The 12,001-nt window shown below is 38.4% G+C and overlaps 2 protein-coding genes across 2 annotated transcripts in view; one reads left to right on the top strand and one right to left on the bottom strand.

Annotated features, from left to right (window-relative positions):
• Positions 1-6,580, bottom strand: part of SENP7 (SUMO specific peptidase 7) — a 41,612-nt gene extending 35,032 nt beyond the window's left edge. Inside the window, 4 exon segments of the mRNA XM_040569634.1 lie at positions 535-629; positions 2,803-2,910; positions 5,370-5,414; positions 6,368-6,580. Of these exon segments, the coding sequence (XP_040425568.1) occupies positions 535-629; positions 2,803-2,910; positions 5,370-5,414; positions 6,368-6,415 (296 nt within the window). The 5' untranslated portion in view covers positions 6,416-6,580.
• A 42-nt stretch (positions 6,581-6,622) lies between these two features.
• On the top strand, positions 6,623-11,965 carry LOC121075938 (putative protein FAM172B). Its single transcript, XM_040569704.1, has 2 exons — positions 6,623-7,545; positions 9,750-11,965. Exons 1-2 carry the CDS (start codon positions 7,441-7,443, stop codon positions 10,809-10,811), a joined length of 1,167 nt encoding a protein of 388 aa, XP_040425638.1. The 5' UTR covers positions 6,623-7,440; the 3' UTR covers positions 10,812-11,965.
• The last annotated feature ends 36 nt before the right edge of the window (positions 11,966-12,001 follow it).

Here is a 12,001-nt window from a genome sequence, read left to right as displayed (position 1 = left end):
AACAGCCTCTCCTGACAATAAATCATTTATGACCAAGTTAAATTCCAGTCAGAAAACAGGGCAGAGAATGGGGCAAAAATCATGCAATTATTTCCATGATTTATGGAACAATAGTTGCTTCATTAAGATAAATAAAATTAACTCTTTCATGAACTCACTATGCTTCCTAGCTACTGTCAGTGAATCTATTTCTCAATTTTCATTTCCATTTGTCTACAATGACTGTAAAGCTTCAGAGTTTTCTTGGACACCTTTCAAGACTGTAAGCAGGTCAACAAACCGTAATTCCAGTCAGTGTTCCATTCTCATTCTGATGTTGCAGCCTTGTGCTGAAGCAAAAAAAAAGGTATTGTTGCTTCATAATTCAGTGTCATTAAGTCACTGAAACATTATATTCTCTGAAGACGGGCTACCAGCTTGAAAACCATCTCCACATGACCCAATTAACTAGAGACCAAAAATGCCTGTATTCAAGGAAGATTATGAATTTCAGAAAATACAAACAGAATAGCTAATTTTGAAATGGCTTCTTACCCAATGGATTCTTCATCATTAGAGCTGCATCTGTCACAGTCCCTTTGCCTTTTTCCTTTTGCATAAGTCCCTCTGTTGCTGGCACTTAATCTCCACTGAAATAAAACAAACAAAGTTGGAAAGTTCTAACAGACCCAAGTGTCATAACGGACATTACGCCTGAAAAATGAACAATGCCAGACATTGAAACAAGTCAACTGATCAGATAGAGCAGAGATGCAAAGAACACATACAGCAACTTTGTAACATATGAATTTATTTACTATAAAGAATTTGTGTATTGCCCGATCTTGCTGGGAACTTGCTCTTTTTTCCTCCAGAATTAATACAGGACAATTCAATTACTTCCCTATTTAAAAGGAGCACTATCCCAAAAAGAAATATTAAGCTTGTTCCACATAGTCGCAGTTAAGCAAGATAACCAATATTTAAACTCTGTGAATTTAACCAAGTGACATTCCACTCACAGATGCATAATTCTGATCAGGAATTAGGTGAAGGTTTGGTATTTGCATAGTGTGGCAAACACAAGACCTGCCCTTCCCCAGGTCATCTTGCCTTACCAGAATGTATTTATAATTCCAAATTAAATCAATGAAGCCCCAAAACACACTCATTTCTGCAGTTCCAGAAAACTCTCTACTCTATCCTCATATTTTTCATATAAAAAGATAAACCAAACTGAGGTTTGAAAATGATGCCAGTCAGGCTTAAAGCAGACCAAGTTATCTTCATTTCTGTTTGAGTGTGGTGTGAAAGATTCATGCCCACACATATTTTGCATGTCTTAGAGAATTCTCAAAGATGAGTACCAAATCGTACTTTTTCCTTAGCAAACTGACTGTAATGGAAAAAGAAACTCCATTTTACAACAGCTGGAAGCAAGAAGGTGCTTTTCCCTCCTTCTGCCTCCAAACATCATGTAGCTGACTAATCAGTGCTCTGAGGTGAGCATGTGAGAAACCTATATGCTCAAAATCAATGACAGCTACACGACATTTTTTCTAATGACGTTGAGCCAACTGTTAATGCTAAATACAGCTTGGATAGATGTTTGGTCCTGTGTATAGAAAAATGATTTAATTACGGTATCTCACGAGTTCTCTGTTTTTAAAGAGAATATAAAAAGACTCATTTACAGCATATGAAGACCTCTACTGCATGGAAAAATCTGAAATATGTAGACAGGTAAGAAAAACAAGAAATAAGACAGTATACAGGAAATAAATGATTTTTCAATTCACCCACTCCAATCACTGTTTTTGTAGAAGCAGAGAGAAAGACAGGAAGAATTCTATACTGGTGCTATCTGGCTCTGCCTAAGACGCTGCTGCTTGTAACTCCAGGGTACGACTTCCTGCTTCAAAGCCCTACTACAACTGCATGCTCTGCTTGCTTTATCAGTACAGAACATAATGGGTTCTACCATGAGAACTGGGTCACATTACCAGCACTCCTTTAAGTTACTAGAACTCCCAACTTTCTTTACCAGGTTTTTACAACTTCTCTGTAGAGGAACTGATTTGTCTAGCCACATGGTTCTGAAAGCAATAAAACTGGCAATGAACTCTCAATGTCCTGAGTTGAAGGAGTCAAGAGCAGCAAAACACATTTCCTAAGTATGGCATTTATAAAAAACTTAGTGAATTTCAAACAGATTTTGTACTTGTTTGCTTCTATGCCTGACCAAGATAATCAAGACAATCATTTATGGTAATGCCATTTACAGTCTTAATGTGGAAATTAGTTCTTTCTGCATTAAGACCTAAAATTCTACGAGAAGTCATACTGTATTTCAGCTCTTAGATACAAATAACAACCAACTGAAAACTGAATGTAAAAGCGACTTCCATAGCATAATAAAAACAATTTGGATAAGTAACCCAAATCAGAAAACAACGAAATGACAAAAACACGTACATATACTCGCCTTTAAACTCATGGTGTAAGAGGTTGCTTCAGGACTTGATATTGGCTTTAACAAAATGGAAACCTTCTGTCAACCACATCTGAGGACCAACTCTGCTTTTTTATGATTTAGGCTGGTAACACAGCACAGACTTCAATTTCTGTAGCTGTATGCTTACAGACACATTCCAGACCTACACACTTGACTTTCCTAGTTAATCTGGGTCAGGTACTGGTCACACAGGTAGAAGGAAGCACTCAGTACTTAAAAAAAAAAAAAAATAATCCAGCCTCCGAACCAGAACAAAATGCCCATGCAACTTTCCTACATACTTTATGCTCTGAAGAACTTCTCTTTACCTCTTTTAAAGGGTAGTCCCAATGGTGGGAGCCTGGGAGCCTTGTCAAAGGGGACTGAACTTGGACATCCTCTGACTTGGTGTTTGGTTTCTTCTTTGGCATATGAAACTGAAAATAGAGGATGTTACACACATGATAAAACAATTATCCGCTGGTGCTATGAGCCGACATATTGCCAGGTACAAAGTTCTTGTAACCATGAGACAAAATAAAGTTGCAAGTAAAGCACTGACCTTTGACTTGGATAATGCGTTCTCATTGATGCTTGATCATAAATCATGTCATACCACATGAGGAGCTAGTTTTAACAGATGAAATGTCTTAAAATAACACAGGAAAACTCCTCATATTTCATTAACTTTACAACAACCTCAACTACATGCCCAAGAAGTGAAAACCAATCTACTGGTACTCAGTTTTCTTGCTGCCCTCTAATTTACTTACACTATAGATTAACGCTCACATATCAGTTTAAAGAACAATAAAGAGAAAACAGGATAACTGAACCATATGAGGTTTGCTCACTCTCAAAAAAAGAGCATTTATATCTTGTAATAGTATCAGTGCTTTAGTATGATTATTTAGCAGCAGTACTCAAAATACTATCAGCTGTTGTAATTCCCAACCTCTGCAAAAATGAAACTAGTATTTCAAATGTAAGTACTGAAGATAAAGCAATTATTAATTCTTAGCAGTTTGCCAATTCAAAAAAAAAAGTATGTAGGAAATAATTTATTGGCATTCAAAACAAAAATAAACTGAATTTCTACAAGTTCATCAAGACAAGGAAAGGGTTACATTTTCTATCAAGTTAATTAAACCCATTAAATAATCTCAGCTAAACACAAGAATGGAAGCCTTGACATTTCTCCAGGTATCCTGAGATGTAAAACCTTACTACTGCAAATATGCCCAGATTCATATGCATCAGCAATGGAACGTAGCGCTGATATCTTTCACACAATCAAGTATGTCAGCCAAGAAAAAGTTGAAGCTACTCCATACGATGGCTACTGCAAAATGTATTTATGAATTGAGTTTGATGGATGCCAGATGTCCTATCTTGCAACATGAAATTACAAGTAAGGACTCTAGAAGAATGAGGCTAAACTTAATTAACAGAATCTGCATTCATTAGCTCCATATGTAGTCTTTCAGATCGTAACTGAAGTGCATGGTATCACCAATGAGATATTCTGTAACTTGAACTGAAAGCGCTCTTATTTTTCTCTATAACTTCTTTTAAACAAAAATATATATGTATTTTTAGTGAACTTTTAGGCCTGAATTTCTATGCTGTACCTCAACCTGTTTCTGACAGTCAAATACAATACCAGATTCCTCAAATTATAAAAGACATAAGTGTAATACACAGGCATCAACTTCTAATAAAAGTATCTCCCTTACTCTTCAATGAATTTTTAAGGATTGGAAAAGATATTTTCATATTCAAGAATGTCTACGGTTAGGGGGGTTGTTTATTTGGAGAAATGGTTTACAAACTTCTCCTCCTCCAACCTGTGTATCAGTGGCCAGGTACAAATTCCTTACTTCAGAATGCCACAGAAACCACCAGTCAGGCAACAGGTTATAAGCTTTGTGACAGCACATAATTGAATAAAGTTTTAATGCACATTTCATGTTACTGAGGTTCAGATGACCTCTGTAATAAAACAACACTGAGAACAGGTTAAGTCAGACTCAGAAAACAGAAAAAGACAGATGGACAGACAGAAAGGGATAAAAAGCATAAGATATGTTCAACAGCAACATTTCCACCTCACCGTACATTATTTTGACAATGTTTGCACTTGTTAAGATCTTGGTTAGTCATGGCCACAAATAACTTCTGGAACAAGCACAAAGTGAACAGGTAACCAACACAGGTTTGAATTTATGGCAAGTGCAATGTATGCAAGTTACATCAGCTTTCCTCTATGAGAAAGGGGCTGAATCAATATATACATGCGCATATGCATTTAGCAGATTCCCCATCTCAACCAGCAGTACTTTTCAGGAGGTTCAGAGCAGTAGGAGCAAGGGTCAGAGATCATGTGTAAACAAGGCACTGGAAAGGGCTTCATTTCCAAGCTGCCAGACAGACCTTATCCGATCAAACCAGCTGCTGTGCCTACAATTTGTTTGCATGAATGCTGCCATTACTAGAAACCACTATTAACATAGATATTTTAGAAAACACTAGCGTACAGCGTCTCTGAACACATCTCTGCAGAAAACCAAGTATTATGCAGTTACGCAGCTCCTCCTCTTACTTAAGCATTATTCTTAATATTTTAGATGTTACTTGGGTCTTAACATTGCCCTGAAAAGTGTGTTTATGGTAAGTGTGTTTATATAAGTTGGATGTTAACCCTTTCATGTAGTAGTGTGTTCAGCAGCAGACATTAGCATTGAGGACCACTACCTAAACTGGTTCTCAAGAAAGCAGTTCCAGAGAAGTGAAAGCAGGACCACTGGTGAATGAATTTGGTTACACAAACACATCAGGACATGCTAGGATAGCCATAGGCTGAAAGCAACGTGCTGTAAATTGTAAGACAACTTACACTGACTTGACTTGACGACGATGTTCTTCCATCCATGATTTTTTTCTGAAAGAAGTACACAAAATAAGCTTAGCAGACTGCATTTTATTTTTTCAGAGACAATTAAGATCACAGTAGTAGGTACTAAGCAAAAACAAGAAATTCCTTTTTAAGGAAGTCAGCACAAAGAAATTGTGCCACAATACAAAAAAGACATATGCTTGAGGAGGGCTCTGGATTGTAAGCGCGAACAGATGAGTTAACAAAATTTTCTCTAGGATTTGTCTTTAGCGAATACATTTACTGCTTAAATTCACTTATTAGTTACCTCCTTGTAAGAGAATAATTCAGGCTTTGATTATAAAGTGAAAAGGCGTCACAGAAAGACATCTGTAATGCTACAACAGCTCTGATAACAACAAAAATAAAACCCCAGCATTTCTGTTAACAGATCAAAGCCTTCCTCGGGAAAGAACACAGCTTCAAACTTCCAGCACTCCAAGGGGTTTATTCTCTTTGTACATACTCTACACGCCTCAAAGAGGCGTCCTAAGACCTTCAAACCCAAGACCCTCAAAAAGTCTATAACACCCCTTAAACCTAGGTAGGGCCATTTCGCCAGCGGTTTCTCCAAGTCGGAGCCCTGCTGTCAGGCCAGGCGAGCAGGCCGGCCAGGAGGGGACCCGCTGACAGCTCGGGGTGAACGCGGAGCCCCCACCCGGGGCCAGCGGGGCCGCTCCCCGTGCCCCCATTCCCCGTTCCCCTGGTACGAGCGCAAAGGGCTGCCACAAGGGGTCGACAGCATTTACTGCGCTCTCTCCTCAGCCTCACAACCCCTGGCGACTTCGCTTTTGTGGCACAGACAGCCCGCCTCCCTTCCCCTTTGATCCTCCCTCCCCCGGCAGCGGTTCAAGGGCTCGGGCAGCCGCAGCCCCCTCCCCACCGCAGCGGACGGGCAGCTAGTGCCGAGGACCCCATCTGCTGCTCCCGCAGCACCCACCGCTCTCGTTGTTGCTCACCCAGGCCCCGGCGCCGCCTGCGCAGCTCCCCGGGCTGCTTCCGGGCATGGCCCCGCCCGACCTGGGAGAACCGCCCCGCAGTGGCCGCCCCTTCCCCTTCCCCCCCTTTTCCCTCAGTCTGCCGCCTCCCCGCCGCTTTTCCCTCCCAGCCGGCCGCGCTCGCTCGCAACGGTATCGGCGACCTCTCTGGGCTTTAACTTTCTGGGTTAGAGCCTATTGCTAAGGGGAAAAATAATAATAATAATAAAAAAATAGTATAAATGACGTAGAGCAAGTGACAGCTGCGTGGTTACACAAATTAGCCTCCATCCGACGAACCGATGAGTCGTAGTAAAATCAGTAGATCTGAATTCAGTAAAACAATTGAAGCACGTGCTGACAAACGTTGAAGGAAGAGACAACGCTAACATTTGTGGAAGTACTATAAAAGATTCCAGGTTTTTTTTTTTTTAAGTAACATCCAACCAAACAAAACCAAGATTAAATTGTATTTAGTTTTACTAATTACCCTTACATCTCCATTTTAGTCAGAATCCCGAAGATGGATTGTTACCGTAATGCTCTTCAATCCGCACCCCCCTCCCCATGTCATACACACTGCTGCAGGAGCCACCACAACCGCTTCCCTACCTCAGTGCTAAAGCCAAAGACATTCTGCAGCCGAGCACATCTGAACACCACCAAGATCAGCACCCAGCAGCATAACAACCTCAGCTGATGTCTTCGGAAATCCCTTTACAATAAAAACTTTTTTCCTTTTTTTTTTTTTTTAGCGTACCTTCAGAATTGTAACTTCAACGTGATTTTTTAAAATAATAGCAGCTGTTTCTTCTTGTTATTAATGATTTATATCAAGTAATGGGAAGCTGTGAAAAAAAAAAAAACTAGTTTTGACACTTGTTTACTTTCACATCAAGGAGATTTAGCTTTAATTTATGCTCAGGTGTAAAACAGGAGATGTTAACTAGTAACCTGGAAACACCTGAAATACTTAACACTTCAGATGGCCTTAATTGTCAGAAACTGATGTATTTCATAAGTACACCCCAGAATAATGTATAAAAAGTAAGGAAATGTTAACTAACATGGATTTCCTTTCATGTTATAGAGAAATTATTCATAACCCCAGAGTCAAAAAGAGGTCTATGATGATGACAGATTTTACAGGAGAACTCTCGGTAGGTAGTGCTGGGTTTTGCTACAATAAACTTTTAAAATAGCAAACTTTGTAATACTTCTATGATTTATACTCTAGTAGCATTTATAATATGCCAAATGCTGTACAAATACTAACCAAATGGTGAACCATCTTACAGTCTGAGCAGCAAGACAGTGTTCTTTTTTTTTCTTACCCAACAGTATTGTTTAAAATCAAAACAGTAATTATGAAGGCTGCTAGAATACACATCCTTTAATATTATGTTTATATATAAACAATGAAACAAGCAGAAGTCAAAATTGATTTAGAATGTAAATTTAGTAAAAAGAAATTCATTTTGCAACTACAACTAAAACAATAAATAACCCCTATGGCTTAACACTATTTATGATATTACAAAAATAAAATGTTTTCTCTGGACTAATACTAAGGTTATGTTCTAAGGTGGTGTTCATCAAATGAATGCTCTTAATCAATAACCTAGTTATTGATGCTACTAATTGCTTCATAACATTTCAGTTCACACCTTGAATGCAATCTGAGGAAGGCAAGTCATACCTACGCTTGATGTAAATGTGTATTTTTGTGTACTTGCTTCTTGAGATCTTCAGAAAGCTTTTACAATACCCTGTAAAACAGAGATTTAAGTAGGTGCCCAGTGTTACATACACAGGGCTTACTTTGGCACCATATGTTTTTGTTTGTTTTGGAACTGGAAAAACATTGCTGTCAAGAGTAGCTTGAAGTAAGAGTGTAGTAACTAGGTATTTGTAGTGTACTGGAAAAACATGCTCTACAACCTCTTACAGAGGAGGAGAGAAACAGAGGGAGAAGCGTTGGACAGCATGACAGCCTGTGAGGAAACTGCATTTACCAATTCCTACCTGTTTTAGGATGTTTTCTCTGTGCTTCACCCTTCCCCACAGACATATTTCCTTAAACCACATGCATTTTTCTTACACTTCATTTTATACGGAAAACAACATTAATATGTCCTTACTAAATATGATTTTTATATATGATATGTCATATAAATAATATGTATAATCACATTTATTTATTCATATGGTATAGTTTATATATCATAGAATCCACTTTTTATCCTTTCCTAAGTGTCTTTATTATAACAAATATATATAACAAAGGGGTTAGTAGCATTTTCTAGCTTATTCTCTATTAACTAGAAGACAGAAATACCCCTAAAGGGACGGCTTAACATCTCTAACCCTTATGGAGATGACTTAAAGGGAAAATGTATATGCTGTTTTGTGAAGAAGTGCGCTTTTTTTAATTTGGAAACGTAAGAGCTAATTTTCAATGTGCTAAGCAGCTTACCGAAGGAAACTTGCATTCTGTAAAGGAGTTGAGCTCCAACTCAAGCCATTTACACAAAAGTTTTCAGATCACTTTCTGTCCTAGTAATCACCAATACCAAATGTTGTAGTTTTAACATAATCCATGTGATTTATTGCATTCTCAGTGATCCTGATAGTTCAAGAAAAACTGAAAGATATATTGTCTTGTACTGATGTATTTGCCAAATGTAACTTCATATAAACCATTTGCCAAAATTCCACCAGTGTGTTAAATGATAAACACAGTTTAAAAATGCTTTTATTTATGGCAATTGAATGCTAGCAAATCTCTGCTGCTAGACAAAAAATTCTGTAGGAGTCTAACCACACCAAAGGCAACTTCGTGTTCGCCATTTTACATGTGCAATGACAGTCAGTAGTAGATTGAAGAGACCTGAAGAGTTATTGGGAAAATAGAAGGTTATGATAAGCTAGAATATTCAGTTGTATGCAAACTTCTTCCTGGTATAATTCTTATCTGTTGATCAGTCACATGAATTGAAAAATTACTTTAGTTGAAACCAGAGGCCATAGTATAATTTCATGAAAAACTGCTGTATGGACTTTATCTTCTCCTTGTTCCTGGGTCACGGTGGCCATTTTATTCTGTCATTGATTCCGTAATTTCCACGTGGCAAATGCTTACGAAGATGAACTAATAACCAGAGAGATTAACATCAATGTACTGCTGTTGAAATTAAGCAAATGGAATCTGTAAGAGGCTTTACAAGCAGTTGGTTTACTACAGACTACTGTAAGTAATGAATGCTTGGTATGCAACTGCTTTTAAATGTGAATTACAACAGATCTTCTTTAACTGTTGTATGGAGCTCTATCCTTACATTGACATAGCCCTCTTAATTTGCAGTGGTTAAAAACAGAGCATGAACTAAGATTGCAGAAACTAGTAGAGGGTTCAGAGTATCAAGAGCAACTGAAGTATGACTTCAATATAAAAGGGGAACTGAGGCATCTGGACACAAATGAGTCCTTTGTTTTCAATTATTACAAGAATTCGCATGAGAGGAATCATGAACGCTATCAAGTCTTGGGACATATGATTACCCAATATGTTTATGAGCTCCTAGAAAGAGTCTGCACGCTGCAGAAAGTTTATATTCCTACTGATGCTACAGAGGATGAACCAAGAAGTTTCTTTTTTATGAGTGAGAAAGCACTAACAAGTTCCACTAGCATAATCGTCCTTCTTCAGGACCGTGGAGTTTTTCATGCTGGACAGTGGGGGCAAAAGACAATCATCAGGGAGGGCCTGAACCATGGCACTCAAATACCATTCGTCAAAATGGCCCTCCAGAGCCATGGAGGAGTGATTGTACTGAATCCCAATGACAACCTTGTTGACGTGAAGATGGAGAGGGAGAAGCTAAGTTTATCTGCCAGAGAAGAATCACTGACTTCTACGCAGCCCTGCCAGTGGATCCCCAAGCGGTGCAGCAGCAGCCCTGAGGAGCACACCATGTATGTATGGGACCACTTCATTTCAAGGAGTGCAGCCAAGAACGTGGCCTTCATTGCCCATGGCTACGGTGGCTTGGTGTTCATTGACCTGCTCGTGCAGAGAAAATGGGAAGTCATGAATAAAGTGTACTCTGTGGCATTCATTGACTCCATGCACAACATACAGCATCAAACTGGAAGCGATCCACAAATACAAGAATGGATACTGGAACACTGCCATGAATGGGTATCAAACAGTAAGCCTCTGGATAAAGCTGTGGGGTCCCTCATGAAACTGAATTGTCCTACTGTCTCTGCTGGAACTGAAAAGTACGGCTTAGCACCTTCCTACTGCATGCACGCTGTCTTTAAGTACCTGAAGAGCACACTGAAAGCTAAGACCACAACAGCCTTTACACGTTCACCTATTGCAACCAGAAGCAGCACAAGTAAGAAGAGAGACAATAAATAAAGGTATACTGATTTGGTTTTGATAGTGGTCTCTTCCTTCCATAACCACCCCTGCACCTAAGGCCCTTGGCAGTGGAGAGACTTTGAGTTGTAAATTTGAAGCTAGTTTGTTTTTGAGAAACATACAAGTTAACAATTAGAAAAAAAGTGCCTTGTTGAAAGTTCTAGGTCACATTCCTTTAGCTATCTGTGAAACTGCAAGTTGCACAAAATAAAGATGTTAAGATATATCAACTCTTATCTGTATCTTAAATAAACTTTCTGCAGTTTTAGCTCTATAATTAGATGAAACTATCAGCAAAACTGATTTCTTAAGTACATAGCTTTCAGTAAAAGTACAATTCTGGAATATATAAGGCATGCAAAGGAACTAGCACTCTGAATTATCCTATTGCCTACAACAAGATTACTTCTCACTGTATGTTATACAGTGTTGAAAAATCTTTCCAGAGCTGGAAGATCCACCTTCCTCCTTGAAATGTTCACTCGTAAGTTGAATGATACTCTAGGGAACTACATCCTACTATCCTCCCTCCATTCAAAGATGATATACCACAAGAATGATAGTGACCTAAAGTAATTTTAATTTTAAATCCAACTAAGTCAGTGAGACTACATGCAGTTGCTGTGGACATAAAACACTCTAGCAACCTTCAATTGTCAAACTGATGCAAGAGAATGACACTATTTTGTCTCACTCATTTTAATTTAGAACTAAATGGGAAAGAGTTTTTAAATGTCCATACTTGAGGTTTGTGATTTATGCAAGCAAAAGTTCAAATAGCCTTAAAAGTACATGTAAAGGAAACAGCTACGCTGAATTTTAAGTTAAATCTTGTGGGAACTGAAAGTGATCCACGTCTGCAAAAGAACTCTGAAGGATGATAAAAGCTTTTCCTACAGCGTCAGTTCCTATCTCAGTCAAAAAAATGACTGAACAGTAAAACAGTAACACTGCTTACAGAGAATGGAGTCAAATTCCCTTTCATATTTATACCTATTTGTGATTTTAGTCATGTCTGCTAACATTTGAAAAAGTTTCCACCCCGTTATTCAGTAATGGATGGAAACACGAACAGTCAGGTAAACACTTCCAATAGCAACTATGGCTTTTTAAATTAAGCTAGGTGGGCTGATATTACATTTGAATGAAAGTTGTAGTAAATAAACTATTATTAGAATACACTGTTT

The sequence above is a fragment of the Cygnus olor genome, chromosome 1, assembly GCF_009769625.2.
Source record: "Cygnus olor isolate bCygOlo1 chromosome 1, bCygOlo1.pri.v2, whole genome shotgun sequence".
Classification (NCBI taxonomy): domain Eukaryota; kingdom Metazoa; phylum Chordata; class Aves; order Anseriformes; family Anatidae; genus Cygnus; species Cygnus olor.
The sequence above is the reverse complement of the archived record's forward strand: the minus strand, read 5'-3'. Positions and strand labels throughout refer to the sequence as shown.

Bases quoted from the DNA above. Each gene is read 5' to 3' on its own strand.
- LOC121075938 (XM_040569704.1), top strand. From the start codon at position 7,441: ATGTTAACTAACATGGATTTCCTTTCATGTTATAGAGAAATTATTCAT. The intron at 7,546-9,749 runs GTAGGTAGTGCT...CTTAATTTGCAG, and splicing joins ATTTTACAGGAGAACTCTCG to TGGTTAAAAACAGAGCATGA.